General features: G+C 39.9%; 1 protein-coding gene across 7 annotated transcripts in view; it reads left to right on the top strand.

Annotated features, from left to right (window-relative positions):
• Window positions 1-19,589, top strand: part of LOC119658370 (roundabout homolog 2) — a 278,873-nt gene that overhangs the window by 203,960 nt on the left and 55,324 nt on the right. For all 7 annotated transcript variants that reach the window (XR_005250224.1, XM_038065742.1, XM_038065734.1 and 4 more), the window contains one exon: window positions 2,688-2,877. Coding sequence is in view for 6 of the 7 variants with exons in the window: in XM_038065742.1 (XP_037921670.1) it covers window positions 2,688-2,877 (190 nt within the window). In the remaining variant the exon portion in view is untranslated. The remainder of the gene's footprint in view (window positions 1-2,687; window positions 2,878-19,589) is intronic.

Genomic DNA, 19,589 nt, shown 5'->3' with positions numbered 1-19,589 from the left:
CTCTTTCGTGCCGAATGCTATACAACTTTCTGGTAATTATAGATCCGGACTGCTTTTCATTCATATCAGGAGTGTTCACAACTTTATTAGGTAACAGTCTTTGAAAATTGCGAATCTCCCTAGCTTACTATTACCGGATGTGAATTGTGCAGCGTGCATTCGGTAGTTACATTCCGTTACATACATACAAATTTCTCTAAAGCCTGAACGAAACCACGTGAGTGAAATGCATTCAATTGCAAGTTAACAATGGGCATGCACATAGTCTACAATGCAAAATCTACAAAAAAGGGCCAATGATGATTTTTATTTCCCAAATTGTATAATTCTATGTATATTAAATACAATTTAGGATTGCAGAAGATTCTAAAGTTGATGTCTTTTTGCCAGAAATTTCGACCTGAAGTTAACATTCAACGAATTTTATATTTTAATCTTACGGAATCGAGATTAGATATAGAAAATTGAAAATGGAATTGTTAATATTATTAGAATGCTTCATATCAGAAAATGAGCATTTAAACAATTTTTTTTCAAAGAATAGGATCATGTAGGGTATCAAATGAAAGGACTCGATTAGTACTTTCAGAAACTGATCCTATTTCCGATATTGGGTGGAACATAGGGTAGATGGGATTCAAAATGCGTGCCCAAGAAAGTGAAACAGATCTCGGTTTCAGAACCTATCCAACCGAAATATCTGAAAAAAAAATCACAATGGTGCGTCTATACGAAATCTAGGCCTCAAAATACATCCCGTTCCGATATCCGCACAAGTAAAGTTAATAATAGCATAATACCATTTACAAATTTACTGGAAAACCCCCCTCAAGTTCACCCCAAAAGTACAACATCAGCATCGGTTACAATATAGGACATAATTATGAGAAGTTTGAACGTAATCCAATTATTATGAACTTATAGAAGTTATAGATGGTCAAAATTTCACATTTCAAGAAAATTTATTGGACCCTAATACGGGTATGACGTCATCATCATAAAAAGTGAACTTATATGAACGGCGGGGACCATGGGGACGTTCTGATTTTCGTTTTAAGGTTTTGTGTAAAACGAAATCTTATTAAAAGCGGTTTACTGTCTGTCTGTCTGTCCGTCTGCCCGTCATACGACCTTTTCTCGGAAACGGTTTTAGAGATTGATATGAAATTTAGTAGAAAAGAGGGAACTGCGAACGCTCATGTATAGAGTGAGTTACATAATTCTACCTCGAATTTAAGGGAGGGTCGCCGTATATGTATCTAGGCTCCGAAATACCGATATCTGCTCAAATAAAGTTAATAATAGTATATTACTGTAATTTTTGGCAATGGGCTGAAAAACCCCCCTTAGCAGCAAAGTAGGCTATGTTATAGAGCATGATGCTACCAAGTTTGGTGGAAATCATTGATATTACTAACGAAGTTGTAATAGGTCAAAGTTGTTGCTTCTGTGCAAATTCAAGACTTTGAATGTTAGTTTCACTCAGTGACATATATATTATATATTATGCATATATTACGACCTAGGTTCTAATGTCCACCAAAAATGTTGTTGTAAAAGAAATATACAAAACCTTTCATACTTGAAGCTTCCAGTTTCCGGTTTCCCGGCTTATTTTTTATTGCTACCGAAGATTGATTTCTTAACTTTTCTCAATTGCAGAATCGGCAATTATGGATTTTTGCCGATTCTAGCACACACAAAACTAAAATAAAAGTGGAGTCAAGGATAGGGAAAGTGGCCTGTCTTAGTTCCTACAATGGACAGGTAGTTGGTCCCAAGCCGATTCTGGCTCCCTTTAGGTTAGAGTTCTGCTGGCTTCATACCGGAAACTCTATTCTAGAAAAGGCATAGAAACTCCAGTTGGCCTTGAGCCGAGGGTAGTTCCTGCGCTTTCGTCCAATGGATCTCGTGTGCTTAACAGCCGCGGGTTCTAGGACATTTCATAGTTAGATTTTGCTCCACTGAAGATTGTGCAAACCTAAGTGTAACCAAAGGTTATAGTTGTACATAACCGAAAAAATTAATTAAGAACTATATTCCAAATAACGTCCTTTTAATTTGGTCTAGGAGCAGTGGCAGTACGGGGTAAAACCCAGATGAGACTGGGGACTACCCGTACGAAGATACAAGCTAGGAAAGCTAGTAAAAACGTTAAATGTACTGCTGCACTTTGGGAAGCGGGTCCCAAGGTGCATGGTGGCAGTACATAACAAGACATCACTCCATAGGTATTATAGAATGTCAGAATGATATTGTATTAAACTGAATAGCCTGTACTAAATGTATGTACACTATGAACGCAAAATGGAGTGAATGATGGTCGGGCGTCGATATATTCTTACTATTCTTATCCTAATACGTTTTTCTATCATTACACCTAACGCCCAACAGTAATGAAGGAAACAAGTCGCTCCGGAAATAATGTCATTTACGATAATGACGTATCTATCACTTGTTTTTGAGTGGAAATCAAGTGCAACTTTTTTTCTTTTCTACCAACTTAATTCTAAAATGGAATATCCAGCCTTTTTCTATCTGTAATGCAAAGCCTCCAGTAGTAGGACCCTTGGTTTTTTGCATAAAAAAATACTCATTTCGAAGTAGCAAGTACCTATTTATCAACATACCAATCCACACCCCTAGTTGTTACTTTATTAATCCCTATTAACGTTTTTCTCTTCTAGGATGGTGTCCCTCTGGATACAGACGATCTACGAGGACAGTCACATGGCACCATGTCACGAATTCGAATCGTTGATGGTGGTAATTTACTAATTAGCGACGTTAAACGAATCGACGAGGGAAAGTACAAGTGTATTGCTCAAAACGTGGTGGGCAATCGTGAAAGTGCTGTTGCCAAATTAACCGTTCAAGGTAAGAAAGAAAGTACTCTTTAGTGAATAAAACGCTTGAATTTCTCCTGGTGTATGATATCCTGTTGGAATGAAATGTGTGCTTGAGAGCGCTACACGCGAAAGTTAATGAGCCCCTTATCAAGGGAGTAGTGCAACAAGTCGCACTATTGTATCGCAATACAAACTTTATTCTCCTCGTTAAACTGATTAAATTCGTGTCGGAAAAGCTTAGGACTTCATGATTTCGAGCAATTCATCTTAATGTAACTACATGGAATTGGGAAATGTTGGAACCGGTTACATAACTTCGAGTACTTGGATCATGAATTATGGTCGTTTTACATCCTGAAAATTAGTACAACAAAAGGGGAAGTCGAGAAGTAAAAACTGTGAACCAAGAATGCATGAGGTCCAGTTGAAATACATAGTACGTCACACTTTCTGGGTCATGGAAGTCTTTTTTTCCAAATTAAAAATACAAAGGCCTGCCAAGCGATCTATTATAAATAGACTCGTATGTAGATGGATGCATATTTCTCCTTTCTGCATACAAATATGGGATACTGTCGCAAAACTTTAAGGTTTTCCGCCTCTACGGATATCCGACCTCTTTCTAAACATTTTTGCCGAAATGTGAAATCTTTCTTGTTCCTCGAAGTCAGAGCAAGCCTCCAATAATGGAAACCTCCGGCCTGAGCTGTGCACGATTGCACTTTTTCTTGGTCCAAAAGCTCTGCAGCGCCTAAGAAAACAACTCGTTTTTTCAGCATTTGCTCTGTTCAAATTCTCTCTTGAGAAAAAAAGTTGAAAGGCGAAACAACAACTTAGGTCAGCAATATATTATTCAGTTGATTTGTATAAAACTCACAAAGCATTAATCTTTCGTCTTAACTGAATAGAGGAAAGAAAAATTACAGCAAGAAACAAGACGAGAAAAGAATGACTTCGTAATGTTTTTATATCATTCACTAAATGGAATTGCAAAGGGAATAAAGTGTTTTAAGTGATTTCGGGGTTTTTGTTTAATTGATTTATGGCGGACACTTTGGAAATTCTACTAAAGAGCTCAGAGATAGTGGATAATTACACAGACTAGAAGATATAAAAGCTTGGGAAAATTTATGGACTCGATTTGAACTAATTTGTGGATATCTTTTCGGTCGGATATGTGTGAAATCAAGTCTGAGGAGATGTGATGGATTGGAATATTTGAGAGATTCTATTTATCTATATTTATTAGCTTGTATTTTCAGATACATGACTGCTTTCTTTTCGGAATCTAGAGCCAAAACCAAAACCGCATATTTTATATATTCAATGCTTGTCATGTTCAAACGTTGTTCAATTGCTTTCACTTTTTTGCCTAAAACTTTGTTTATTAACCAGTATTGAAGTTAACAGTTGACCCATAGATGGTAATAACTGATTTCCGAAACACAGTTTCTAGTCGACCAAAGACATTTTAAACAAAACCGAAGTGGTTTCTATTTGTTCGTTCGACTAAATTTCAGCTGTAATGGCTTTGTCCTTTTCTGTCTGGCAACCTTGGATTTCGTAAATATGTATGTATGTTTTCTGTTCACTCCTTTGTGTTTATATATAGGGCATTCACGCAGTCATTTTTAAGGTTTTGTGTAAACACAAAACCTTATTAAAATCGGTTTACTGTCTGTCTGTCCGTCTGTCTGGCTGTCTGTCTGTCTGTCTGTCCGTTACACGCATTTTTCTCGGAGACGATTATAACGATTGACACCAAATTTGGTAGAAAGATGGGAACTATGAACGCTCACGCATATAGTGAGTTACATCCTTTTACGTTGAATTTAAGGGGGGTCCCCATACATGCAAAAGGGGAGTGTAAATGTTTTTTTCATCAAATATAGTCATGTGGGGTATCAAATTAAAGGTCTCGGTTAGTACTTTTTGAAGCCGGTCTTAGTTTCGACATTTGTTGGAAAGGTGGGGTGTGCAGGGGGTTCAAAGTGATCATTTTTTTAACGAACCCATTCTCAGAAACCACCCAACCGAAAAATCTGAAAAAATTCAGGGGGCTGTCACTATATAGTGCCTAGGCTCCGAAATACCCTCCATATCGATACCTGTTGAGATAAAGTTAATAATAGTACAATACTATAATTTTTAGTAATTGGCAGAAAACCCCCCTTAAGTTCAACCTAGAATCACGAAATTTTGCAATAATGTAGGCTATATCGTCGGGCATGATTCTACCAAATTTAGTAAAAATCGAACTATTACTAACAAAGTTATAATAGGTCAAAACTACCGCTTCAGTGCAAATTCACTTTGAATGACAATATCACTTGAAAGTGGGTATATGCATATATTACGTGCTACAATGCTAATGGGACAAATGCACATTCAAATCTCTATGTAAAAGAAATACACAAAACCTTTCATACCTGAAGCGTCTAGCTTCCGGTTTCCCGACTTGTTTGTGGTTATTGTTGTGCTTCAAATTCATTATAATCAGACTTGATGTTGTGCAAGTGGTGAGCTCGCAGTGCAGAGGCAAGCACAAAGACGAACATAAACATCGATGACAACTGCGATTCGAACCCGCGAGAGCGAGATTGAGAGGCTTTACCTCTTTAACTAGTACACTTTCAAATACCTTTTGTTTAATTTATTTTATTCCTTAATTTAAACTTACTCTTTTCTTACTTCTTTTCCTTTTTTACACAACAAATTCAACTTATGGTTTTGGCATTCAGTAAGAGTGCCGCTTCAAGTATAGTTCACCACTACAGTTCGAGTACTCAGGGAGCCAGAGCCCCACACACATAATAATGCCTCGAATTTAATAATTAGATAGCACCTAAATCATTGCAACGCTAGCACGAACTCCTTTTATTAGGGAAGCAAAACATATTTGGTATTTCTAGATATGCTCGTTACCACTAGTTAACTATTTGCAATTAAATCCTTTTTATTTGCTCCTCCAAAATTTCTCATATTACGGTCTTTTTTCCATTGTCGCAATGGCTGGATGGAACCTTTGTCTGTGTTTATTATTATTTTTCGGTGGGGGGGGAGGGGGGAGAGTGTAGGCCATTTATTCAACGGGCTCCCACCTGTGACATTCGACATCTTCTGAAGCAGAAAGTAGGTGGATTCTTCGCTGAAAAAAATCTTACCAAGGTATCTTCGACTGAGATCTGCGGAACGCGGGTATCTGTGGACGTAGTGCAGGCCGTCATCCTTCTTCTTCACAATGGCTACATAAAATCGAGATCACCATCTCAATTTTTCCAGGTATCTTACTAACTGCATGATTGTATCAGTTAGATTTCCACCCCCGATAAGGTAAGTTGTGTCTAGCGGAGGCACCGACTGTGGGTTGCCTGCAGAGTTGCATTCAAGCCGTCAAATAATGTGTCCGCGAACTTGCCGATAACTGACTCATGGGTCTTTAAGTCCCGAGACTAACCAATAACAACGCATTTTTTCTGCAAATTCAACTTTTTTCGTCAAGGTAGTTGTCTTCCATGGCGATACAATCATTCCAAAGTTTTCTAAACTTGCGATGCTTTTCGCATTAAACACTGTGCCTTTAGTCTGAAAATAGGCCTCAGTCGCGGTTATTACTTCACCATCGGAGCCAAATCTCTTTCCCTGGAGCTTCCTTTTGCGATCTGTGAAAAAGTAAAAGTTGAATGGGTTCCGATCTGGTGAATATGGGATGTGTGGGAGCTTTAAATCATCAATTCGCTGTTGTTTTTGCTCCACTGTGTGCAAAGACGGCATCAACATTTTTTCATGCACAATTTTAGAAACAGTGCCCTTTGATATCTTACCTACGCCCTCCAACCTCGCTCTATCAGATATAACGATTTTTAGGACTTTTTGAATATTTTGGAGCGCAGCCAACTCAATTGGGCATTCTGGGCACGCTGTTCGACCCCGTTTAAAGTTTGCATACCATCAGCAAATGGTTGCTTTCGACTGGCATTTTTCTGGGTAACACTTTTTCAAACAGTGTTCAGCTTGAACAGTATTCTTCCCCACTAAAAAAGCGTTTCATTAAAGCGCATCATCGTTTGAATAAACACAAATATCTCAAGAACTACTGAGCCGAATACCATGAAATTTTCACACGTATTCTCTAATAGTTGGTTCTACCGAAAGATATGGTAGTATGATAACCGCGGCCCGATATATGTTAGTTTTGGGACTTAATGACCCATGTATGCAGCTGGGTCGTCCGCAAATGCTTGCATAAAGCCCCTTGTGTCCTCCAGGATCCATAGCAATCTGACCATTATTAGGAACCGTAAAAGAAACCGTTGATAATTTCTCCTATCTAGGAGTGAAAATCACCACCTATAACAGCTACGATGATCAAATCCGCGGACGGTTGTTGGTAGCCAACAGAGCCTACTTCAGCTTACAAAAACTGTTCCGCTCGAAACGTCTCACCATAGGGTCAAAGCTCTTACTGTACAATACTATGATCTTGCCAGTCTTCATGTATTCCTCGAAAACTTGGGTTCTTAGCAAGAAAAATTGTGAACTCTTGGCCGCGTTCGAGAGAAGAATCCTCCGATGAATTTTTGGCCCCCCTACATAAGGCTGGACGATTCCGTAGCCTACATAACGACGAAATCTATGAGCGATATCATGACGGTCCGGTTGTGGATAAAATCCGGCTCAGTAGGTTACGGTGGGCGGGTCACTTAATCCGTATGGATGAGGATGGTTTCCAGCCCAGAAAGTCTATAAGGGCAATATCAATGTTAGGAAAAGAAGACGAGGCCGACCCTACCTGAGATGGAGCGATGACATAAGTCAGGACGCCAGACAGCTTTTAGGCAAATTTAATTGGAGATCTCGGCGAAACACCGGGATTTTTGGAGTTCCTTATTAAAGCTGGCCTAGACCGGATACCGGTTGTTGCACCGTTGATGATGATGATGATGATAGCAAAGAATAAATAACCCCACTTTACAGTTTTCTATGAATCATTTCTATTCGGGCGTGTGCTTTGAATTTAAAAGATTTTCAAAGCCTGGATTCATTACCTTTCTGATCTATAATTTGCTTCATTCAGTTGTCAGCTCCTGGCAATATGGTTTTATTCCCTTTACGACTTTTTGAGAAGCCTTCACTCTTACGTCACTTTACTATACTAGGTTGTTCTAGGGCGACATGCACCCTCAGCCATTGTGGGATAGTGGATTCTATTGTTTGATATGAACTGCAACGGAGTTGTCGCTGTTTCTAAATGGGTGACTTATCTACTGCCTATTCTGTCTGCTACTCAAGACATCCGCGGGTTTCTGGCCCATAATTGCATGGAAGAAGTTTTTGATTTCCTTTTATCTCTCTGAATACACCATCTCCTTGATGGTCAAAAATTGGGCCTGTATCTTTTCACATTTGAACTTACCTAGCATAGTCGCTTATGACATAACCGCTGGATGGCTGTTCCATCCATTTAGAACCCAAAAAAACAATTAATCATTTGAATTTTAGTGAGAACATTTTAGCACATTTTAACACCCCCTCGCAGCCACATGAACCAGCATTTCAACATATGGTTGGACATGCTGAAATTATGGGAGGGAAGATGATGGGATTCTGGAGAGCACTCCTCCGTCTCTTTTGGCATTGTGCTGGCATGACGGCTGAAATTTAGTGTGAATCCGGGGTCCGATTAATGCTTGCGATGTTAGGCAGATTTATAACTTCTAGATTCCTCCCCAAAAGGAAACACACCTGTGCGTAGTCTAACGCACCAACAGAATATCTGTGAGATTGATTACTTCCTTACCCAACTTTTAAGTGGGCATGGAGGTTTTCAGTCTTACCTGCACAGGATTGGGAAGGTGCGATCTCCTGATTGTGCGTTCTGCAATAGAGTAGCGGATGACGCTGAACACACTTTTTTCTCTTGCGAGAGGTGGGGCGGCCTCCGCCAGCAGCTTTATGCAGACGCAGTGAAGCTCTCTCCAGACAACACTGTCAGAGAGATGCTGAAGAGCGCTGGCAGCTGGAATCGTATTGCGGAAGATGTTCGGGCTCTTCTTATTATGAAGAAGATTGAATTCGACCGGCGAAGGGATCAGACGGTGAGGGGGGCGCCAACGATTATTATTATTATTTGTCCGCAGGTGTGGAAGGTGCAACTCAACACGGTCCGGCCTCACGTGCTCTTTTCTCCAGCACAAATAAAATTGTTAGCCACGTCCCGAAGGAGCGCTACAAAATCTGACTGGTGGATCGACGAGTGTCAAGAACTGGAAGCTATGAATGCCGTTACGAGTGGGGGCTAAAGTGAAGTGCTTGAGCTGCCATATCGCGATAAATCTGGGAAAGCCCAGAATAGGGCGCGTAGTGAGAAAGTAACTTTATTATTGCACTAGTGAGGGAGAGAGTGGCTGCTGCATATAAAAGTGATTTTGCGACCATATACCACATCATGAGAAAACTTCTAGGTAATCGTCGGTTTTCCGACGATCCAGTAAAGAATTCTAATGGTTGAGTCCTCGTCCCCGACGATGGGCAGCGTAATAGATGAAGGAAACATTTCCCCACGGATTTTTATGATATAGCATCTGGTGAAATTCCACCACTTGTTGAAGAAATGACTAGTAAACGCAGCATATGGATACGGACTGCTCCTCCTACCAAAGGCGAAATTATCTCGATGGACCGAAAGCAGGCAGGTTTTCAGTTTAAATTCTACTGCGCTGTCCACATTAACATCATTAGTTTCGTTTTTGAGCATCTTTCGAGATTCAAATCCGTGCTTCATCTGCTCTTCATCGATTTCAAAGAAGCTACTACCAATTTTGGCCAGTGAATCCTCGTTAGCGCGAATTATGTGACCAACCCCATGTCAACCGCGGGAAACGTGTCACGCCACTAGCACAATGCAGTGATTACTACGGTCATCCAAAAGTTTAAAGCCTTCGTTAACACTCATCTCCCGCGTGTTATCGGTGTATTCTGTTCGAAAAAACTCTGCTTATTCGTACAGGCCCAAATGCCCGTAAATATGTCAATTAGAAAACAGAAGTGGCAGTGAATAGGTCACACTTTTATAAGCAGCACCACAGCTCCGGCAATGTCATGGAGTAGAATCCACTATCCTGAAGCGACCAACGAGTGTATTACCCTAAATATGTGTGCCCGAAGCAATAGAAGAACTGGCGACAGCTGGCAAACCGACAACGATTTCGCTTAAATATCGTTGAGACGCTATCCTCCAGTAAACATATACACATGCTATGAATCTCGATATAATCGAAGCATTTTATTTTATCAAGTTAATGGGGGTCATAAAAATACGATTGTTTGATTTAGGTGATCAATTCTCACATTTGAATTGTCATGTTGTCGCCTTTCTCTATCATTTATAACACATAGTGAAGGATTTGTCAATAACCTTAAACTACAACTTGCTTAGTCTTTTCCCGAAACAACACGGAGTTTGCATTAAGGGAAGTTTCTGATGTTACCTTGAAAACGAAAATGTATTCGTGAACCAAGGGCATCTTTCACTCGCTAGAACACCTTTCATTGGCGTTTTCGGTAAATTTAACTGTATTTTGGTCTTACCATTCCTCTCAAAAAACAAGGGTATGATCTATGTGGAATCAGTTTTGAGTCCTATGTATCACAGCCCGTTTCTTTCCTGCTTCTAAATTTGCCGCTCAAAAAGGTGTACCTCTTTCAAGAGTTAATATAGGAGTACGTTCAGATTTGACATAAACTTACCGTAGCTACTTACACATAAGAGAATTGTAACTCATGACTATGCTCATCCATTTGTCATTTTTAAAAGTAACCTTTCACAGATATTTTTCAGCATATAACTTATGTAGCTTTAAAATACTTGTATGCTCTAAACGTGGCTATACTAACTTTCTACATTCTTAGCCTACAAAAGGCCCACTCACGAAATTTCAAAGTTGTGAAGAAGGAGAGACACCTAAGCATTTCCTCTCCGATTGCCCAACTTTAGCTGAGGCCAGACTAGGGACACATAGTAAACAATTTTTGGCATTCTCTGAGAGATCCTTGATTGTTCGGTGGGGGAGCTACCATTCTTCGTGGATGCTACGAGGTGTCTCTGAAGGTCTGAGCCTAAATCGGAGTTCGTCAGGATTACATCCTGCCACCGATATTATTCCTTTTTGTCATCCGCGACGTTCTTCATACTACGTTGCCCGAGTCATTGACTCCTAATTTGATGAAACAAGCAAACGGAGTCAAATTAAACTTAAACATCAATAAAAACAACGTTTTCAGTCTGGCTAGTCATTGCACTCTTCCTCTTGGAGCAGACCATCGAGCTTGTTGGCTAATTGTAAATTTAGATAGTGTCGCTTCTGCCGACGGTAGCATAGAACTTTATATCGCTCGACGTATTACCAGCTACGCCATGCAATGAAATTGACTATCAAAGGATTAATGACAAATGAGAGCTGAGAAATACAAGCACCGGAGCAGTGTACTGGTGGTACAAACTTCTCGGAAAATCCTGGAGGGAATTGAAGCACATTCCATTAAACCGGTAAGGATAACGCGTAGGCTATGCCCCACTTGGAGGTCATTGGCAACCATATATCAGCTTCATTTAATTTTTATAAGGATAGCATACATTAATGCCACCTAGAAAACGAGTAGCAATGAAATGGAAGATCTTATTAGAAAACTGTTATTATCTTGTCTATATATTTAAACATATACTACAAGATTAGTTTAAGGTTAATTCATTGTGCTTAATCTCCACGCCCACCAACGCTACGTTTCTTAAATTTACACTTTCGAAATCCCTTAAATTACTTGAGGTGTAACTCTGATTAACATTTACGACGGTATCTCATTGATCCATCCAACATCTGCACATGATTTTATAGTAAATCTTCGTATAATTAAATTTTCTTGTAGTTTGCAAAATGTAATAATTTTCCTTTTCCTTCCTTCAAGTAACGTAGGATGTTAAAGTAAACATTATTATGAGTGTTTACAATAAAATATGCTAAGTACTAGGCTGTATACCCAGCACATGTGTAGGAGTTCATATGATATATCATCTGAGAAACGATATTTATGCGCTACATCCTCCATGCCGCAGTTCGTACTTGATGGAAATCTGTATAGATGCTAAATGAAATGCACCGCTAAACGCAGTATAAAAGGCCCATTATGACGGAGAATGTACATGTAGGTATGCACTTGCATATGTGCACAAGCAATGCCCACAAAGATTTCGTTCTGAGTATCATTTCGAATTAATTTTAACGAGATAATTGGCCATACTCTATTAAAGTGCACGACGCTTATAGCCACTATATCGATTGAGTGCGCAGCCCACAGACCTGTCTGCTGCACATCTGAGTACATTACACATATGAGGCCGTTTATTATTTTAATATGTTCAACATGAGGATGGATCATCCTCGTCATCTTTGCCGTTTCAGTTGCACGAAGCCCAAACTCGATGCTTCCTTGGATTGGAAGCGATGATTGTAGGTTCAAAACAGCATTTCCAGTAAGCATGTAGTGAGTCACACAACAAATTTCCACCCATATACTATGCAGAAGTTAATCTCGCTAGAAAGGTTATCTACCGGCAAATGGCGATCCGCTCCATTTGGATATTACAGCCCATGCCTCAGGTTTGTCCATGTTGACTGAACCATAGAGAGTAATTTATTAAACCTGGCAAATATCTGGGTTACATCCTTCAACATGAAATATTGATTTTCCCCTATTTAGCAGAATTCATATATCTGATTCAGGCAAACAAATTTCGTGCTATTTGCACTATTTGCCCACTGTGGATGGACAATTTTCACTACCATGTCCTGTTCCCATTGCTGCCTGGGTGTAGGATAGAAAACTCGTTAAATTTAATGGAGTAATCGGCATACGACATAAGTCGTTCCGGAAATCCATCGAGACCTGGACCCGGGAACGATCCATTGAAGTGGCGCCCGCAGCAATTCAATTCAAAGTATTCCGTAAACACTTGTCAAGGCAAATGGATGGCAAATTGACCTCAACTGACCTATGAAAACATATGTAAAGCGACGAAATCGTCCCTGGCTCAGTTGGAGCATATGGTGTTGAACAGGAAAAGTATTCTTGAAGAATCATCACTTCAACATGTGCCACACTAGGTGTTGTAGGTGTTTTGATTTTTGCCTAGTGTGTTGCTCAATGGTACAAGTCCAACGTATGAGTAGGCGAAAGTTGTAAGGGATGTAATGAAACCTTTGCATACGCAGAAAAAATATCGCTAGAAGGAAACATCTTATTCAGTAAAGAGGTAGTGCACAGGTTAAATTTTCCGCCTACAGGTCCCTAGTAAGGCCTACTAAAGAAAAGGAATAATTAAAACAATGCAAAAGCCCCGCTAGCGTTTCAATCGGTCTCATACTAATTCCGATCCAAAGCGACCTTTCTTCGATTAGTTTCGAATTTTAGTATTTTTCCAAACCTCACTTAATTCTTTTTGTTTTGGCCTTCTTAAGGTACTCTACGATGATCAGTTCTATCTAGAAATGGTTCACGCTTTCAGGTGAGGTTTATTAAGCTTTTAGCAGGGATATTTCGCACGGGAGCTTGAAGTAGCTGGCAGGACTAATGCATTTGCATACCTTTCAAATTTCCTTTTTCTAAAAATTTGTCATTTCTATAACCATTTCATTATTTCTGAAAGAATATATCACATATTTGTCTCATCCTGCCTTTAATAAAATATTGACCGGTATAATGATGAGCATCAAAGGTGATATTCTTTTTAAGAGTCATAGCTTCGTAGCAATGGTTGCTTGGCTGATATGCCAGGCAAAGTTCTGAAGATATTCTGGAACTGTGATTTATGCTATATATATTATTGCCCTCCTCCTCCGCCGGTAGCAACTGTTTAAGTACATCGTGATTCTCTTCAACAATTGTAGTAAAAAGTAAGTGATGGACAGAAACATTTGTTGTTTCGATTCAACATCTATTTATGTCTATCTCTTGGTACAATTGTTTCGAATACAATCATCATCACCAACGGCGCATCTATGGGTATCCGGTCTAGCCCTGCTTTAGTAAGGAATTCCATACATCCTGGTTTTGCGCCGAGGTCCACCAATATGATATCCTTAATCCGTAAAAGCTTTCTCGTGTCGTGGCCTATGATATGGCTCTATCTGAAGGGTCTGTCTTTTTTTCTACCATAGATATTACCCTTATAGACTTTCCGGGCTGGATCATCCTCACCCGTACAGGTTAAGTGACCCGCCCATCGCAATCTATTGATCTGGATTTGGACGGTATCACTCATAAACTCCGTCGTTATATGAGCTACGTTCATCCTCTTGCAGGGGCAACACATTCTCCGGAAGATTCTTCTTTTGAACTCTCCAAGGAATTCATAAGAACTATCAAGATCATTGTCTTTGGCAGAATAAGCTTTAATTTCAATGTGAGACGTTTCGAGCGTAAGCTGAAATAGGCTCTGTTGGTTGCCAACCAATCGTGCATGGATTCATCGTCATACTTATGGTCGGTTGTGATTTTCGACGCTAGATAGGAAAAATTGTGAACGGTTTCAAAGTTGTAGTTTCCTATCTTTCATTGTTTCTATTTGACCGTTGCCTCCATGTACTTAGTCTTGCTTTCATTAATGTGTAGTCCAAAATCTTGCTCCGCCTGCTGAATCTAGATGAAGGTAGACTACACATTTTGGTTTGCTCTTTCCACTATGGCATATACCGGTAGTTGGGTGGACTTGAAGAGGATACATGGTAAGGTATCTTCTTCTCTTAGACCGTGGTTGATATTGAATGGTCTCGAGAATGATGCTGCTGCTTCTATCTGGCCTCGCACATTGGTCAGGGTCTGTCTAGTCAGTATTATCAATTTCGTTGGGATCCGGAATTTTCTCATGGCCGTATATAGTTTTATTTTGACTATGCTATCATAGGCGGCCTTAAAGTCGATTCCAACAGTTTTTCCATAGCATGCCGCAGAGAAAATTTAATTTGTTGCTAATTTGACTGAATTAAGGTTTTTTGATATGGATCAATGATGTTCTGGGCGTATGGGGCTATCCAACCTAGAAAGAAAGCAGAAAATATTTTAGAGATGGTACTTAACAACATGATACCTCAATAATTACTGCACTGCGTGATGTCTTCCTTCTTATGTATTGGACAGATAATTCCTCGGCTCCATTGGCTCCTGGCGACTTATGATTTTTAAACCGATGAATTGGGCGGACTGTTTCTCCTATGCTTGATGGAGCTAGCATTTGTGCATCACGTTCAGTTCGCAGGACTTCTCCAAACTCGCACGATAATTTGATTATCGAGCAGTTCATAAAATCATTGAACCCATGGTTCCAATATGCCCATTCTGTCGAAATATTGGTCCCCCTATATGTTCTGACCTTCATCAAGACTAAGGCGTTTATACAACATTTGGTAGATTTGCTTGAAAGTGGATTGCTTTCTACGCAAACCAGGTCCTTTCAAAAACCCTCTCGTGCGCTACTGCTGACTGAATAATCTGCAGTTCGTTATCATTGATATCCTTATTTAAGCTATAGGAGCCAACGTATCGCCTGAATACGGGCTCCGTCCCTACTCGGCTGTTGAAATTTGAAGTATGATTTTGAAATCATACCTGGGATAGGCTTTGAGTCCTTTTTACTGCTTCGTATAAAATATCTTTTTTCAACTCATCGTCTTCGGCGTGAACGTTAATGAGGCTTTTATTTCGGAATTTGTCAGGCAAGTGTAGAGTGCGTAGCCGTTCGCTGATGCTTTCAAAACTGAAAACAGCAGGTTTTTTGGCTGACTAGGAACTTACTCCGAACGCATAGTTTACTAGATGGCCGCTATAGTAAATTGTGTAGTGGCTTCTCTCCAGGAAACTGTTCGTCTCTTTCGTTACCGGGTACGCGGAGGCTCCTTTCGTGGCTCCCTAACTTTGGTTTTCCGTGCAGAGTGGATTATAGAAACGATTCTCTATTTACATACATCATCACCCACAAACTTATGCCTGATGCGCCAATAGGCGGACTTTTCACATAGGAAGCGTTGCGTGGAATCCTTTTTCTAGTTACAGGATGAACACGTATCATATGTATTTTAATAACCCTATTTTGCTGTGCTATGGCGGCCCAGAATGCCGAAAACTAAATGCACATCACAACAATCAGTCTTTCTTATGGCCCATTTTAAGTTTTTACTGGCAGCTGCTGCTAACATGTCAATTTCTGAGGTTGTTGATTATGAAATTTAAAACTTTTGCTGGCACACCTGAGATTTCATTCCTTGCTGCGGCACAGTGCGCAGGTACCCAGAGTAGTGTCAATATATTGACTCTACATATAGAGTTATTGAACGACTTTTGAGGTGGAGAATAGGCGCTTAATACTCTCAAAGTTGTTTGGGTATCGCTGCGAATTGCGATGCTTCTGCCATTCAATTGCTCGTTAATCACCCAGGTCCCCACGGTCGCATATACTTTAGCCTAAAAGGCATTGGGGATATTGTGGATCTATTCAGCGTGAGTGAGTGAGATGAGTAGCATACTCCACAGAAGTGGCGATAGCATACTTTGTTAAGGGCAACCTTTCGTTGTTTCTGTGACCAGGTAGTGTTAGGCACACGTAGTATTATCATTGCCATGCTCTATTGCAACATCACAAATATCTTGGAAATACAGAAGTCCTTACAGTGTCCACGAAAACCCCGTATCGAGTACTCGCCTTTCAGAGCTACGTCCTCTATCTTGGAAATGGAAGAATTGGGAGCAGACTCATTGGACTGGATGCGCATGGAATTTGAGTTTCTATTTAACGGGCACGACCTCTTCAAAACATTTCAAATTTGTTTGAAGTTATTTGGGTTTAAATAGTCTTTCTTCCATGGGCCTTCATATTATGACTACACTAACCTTCTGCCAAGAAAAAGGGCACGTTCAGTTTCTCCTACAACTTTCTTGTTGAAGGGTTTGCATAAACCGCCAATTGTCTTCTTCCCAATTCAATCACCTGCTCTCCCAGATGAGTTGGAGTTGAAATTTGTGAAAGTAAAACTTTTTAAGAGAGTCCATCTCGGCCGGGATCTGCGGACAGTGTACACCCTTGAAATATACCTTCCCCTTTTCAATTCCTCAAAATATGTTCTAAAGGAGTCTCGTTTCGCATTTGTTATAAGTCCCCTATGCTCACTCTCACACGACTGGTCTTTTTCTTCTTCTTCATGTGAATTTTCTCATCATAACCTACTTCTGAGCAGATTTGCGCTTATTTCTGACGTACTGTAATTATCTTCTTCCCGACATTCGACTCACAGTTCTTTAATTTCTTCTTTACTCCAGGCTTACGGTGGTCTGCCTTTGCATAAAATTATCACTGATTTCAAGAGACTGGTAATTACCTTAGTCTTTTCCCAGCGGTGCCTAGTAGTGCGTGGTTGTACTCGAATATCTGCAAGAATGTCTTATCCTTTAACATCTTTGGCCTCCATTGCTTTGTTCAATATGGTGTTATGATGCTTGAGCAGATAATTTTGTCCTTTACAATTTGGTGGTTATTTTGGCAAGCCTAATTTTCATTTATAGTGCATTCCTCGAAAGTGGGCATCTTTCGCTGCTTACCACGTGACTCTTTATTAAAAGATGATATCTTAATCTTCTTTCCTGCCAAATGTCGTATTGGCTGGTATATTATCTGCCTACATGACCATATTCTAAACACTTTATCCCGAATATGGTCATGCAGTCAGACAGCTACAATTTAAAATCCAAATCAATTCTAAAGCTTCGACCGATCCTTACTACTCGTTTCCGAAATGCAAGTTTTTTGATAAAAAATCAACCTTTTTAAGGTTTTGTGTAAACACAAAACCTTATTAAAATCGGTTTACCGTCTGTCTGTCTGTCTGTCTGTCTGTCTGTCTGTCCGTCACACGCATTTTTCTCGGAAACGGTTACAGCGATTGACACCAAATTTGGTAAAAAGGTGGGAACTGTGAACGCTCACGCATACAGTGAGTTACATCCTCTTACGTCGAATTTAAGGGGGGGTCCCCATACATGCAAAAGGCGAGTGTCATTTTTTTTTTCTTCAAATATAGTCATGTGGGGTATCAAATTAAAGGTCTCAGTTAGTACTTTTCGAAAACGGTCTTAGTTTTGACATTTGTTGGAAAGGTGGGGAGTGCGGGGGGTTGAAAGTGACCATTCCTTTACGGGGGCCATTCTCAGAAACTACCGAACCGAAAAATCTGAAAAAAATCAAGAGGCTGCCACTATATGGTGCCTGGGCTCCGAAATACCTTCCATACTGATATCTGCACAAATAAAGTTAATAATAGTATATTACTATAATTTTTAGTAATTCGCTGCAAAACCCCCTTTAAATTCATGCAAGGACCACGAAATTTCGCAACAATATAGGGTGTAACATAGAGCATGATGTTACCAAGTTTGGTGGAAATCGCACTATTTCTAACAAAGTTATAATACGTCAAAGTTGTCGCTTCTTTGCAAATTCAAGCCTATAAATATCAATATCATCCGAAAGTAGATATTCTCACATAATATTGTATATGCATATATTACGTGCTACGTACTAAGAAATGCACAAAATCTTTCGTACCTGAAGCGTCCAGCTTCCGGTTTCCCGACTTGTTTTACTTTTTCGTCGATTATTCCCGTTGAGTATGTGCTTATACTTACGAACCACGAGCTGGATCTAAATGGCACATTTGCAGACCAAGCATGGAAGCTAGACCTTATGACATTCGAAGTTAGTTAGGTTAGTTAATGCGAAGCTACAATTCATCGCTGTTTTTTCTTATTCGACCGCCGGTTCTTGTAATGTGGATACCTCATCTCAGTGCGTGTGGTTAAGCAAATTAACGTTTTTGACGATTTTTTCAGTTCTTCCGATTAAATGTTTTCGGTAATTTAAAGGCTTGGACTATTCACAACTCCATTGTTCGCCCAGAATATAAGTAGTTGAAAAAAGTAAGCCGAATTGATTTTTTAATCGCTCCCGCGCACTTTTGATCATTGTATACCGTCGAATGTTGTAGAAAATAAAAAAGAGAAAAATAAAACCTTATTAAATTCTACTCCCTGTCTGTCCATTTATCTGTTTATTTAACCGGCAAAAATGATAGTACTTGTTGGCACGGAATTTATTAAGAAAATTAAAACGGTGAACGCACATGCATGCGGTGAATGACATTGTCTTGTAAGCTCCAGGGAGTGCGAAGATAATAACTCAAATAAGCTGGAAACGTATCAGAGAAACCCTCTCTCCCCAAGCCCTTCGCTAACACCTGCCCTCACCGTATCATCGGGGTCCTCTTGTCTGACACAATCTGGAATGAAAAAGTCCGTCGGTGTACGGCCCAGATATTTGTGGACATGAAACGCGCCAATAACCTCTGGAAGATTTCTAAACGGGCGCTTTCGGAGCTCTCTAATGATGGAATGTTCACTGTCGCGACTTAAAACAACTGATGAAACAGCTTCGTCGATGCAGAGATGCCGTTCTTCCTCCAAAAGCTCTCCTACGAACGGATATTTTCGTCTGTGATAGAAGTTCGAGTAGACCGATCTTTCCCTGACTTTCCACCATTTCACGTCCTTCAGAAAAACTTTTATGACACTCGTACACGATGGTCTTGTAGAGTTTCAAGTCCGTTTCAACGTTTTTCTCGTGTTAAACGCTTTATAATAATT

Source organism: Hermetia illucens, chromosome 1 (genome assembly GCF_905115235.1).
Source record: "Hermetia illucens chromosome 1, iHerIll2.2.curated.20191125, whole genome shotgun sequence".
In the NCBI taxonomy this organism is placed as follows: Eukaryota; Metazoa; Arthropoda; class Insecta; order Diptera; family Stratiomyidae; genus Hermetia; species Hermetia illucens.
The sequence above is the reverse complement of the archived record's forward strand: the minus strand, read 5'-3'. Positions and strand labels throughout refer to the sequence as shown.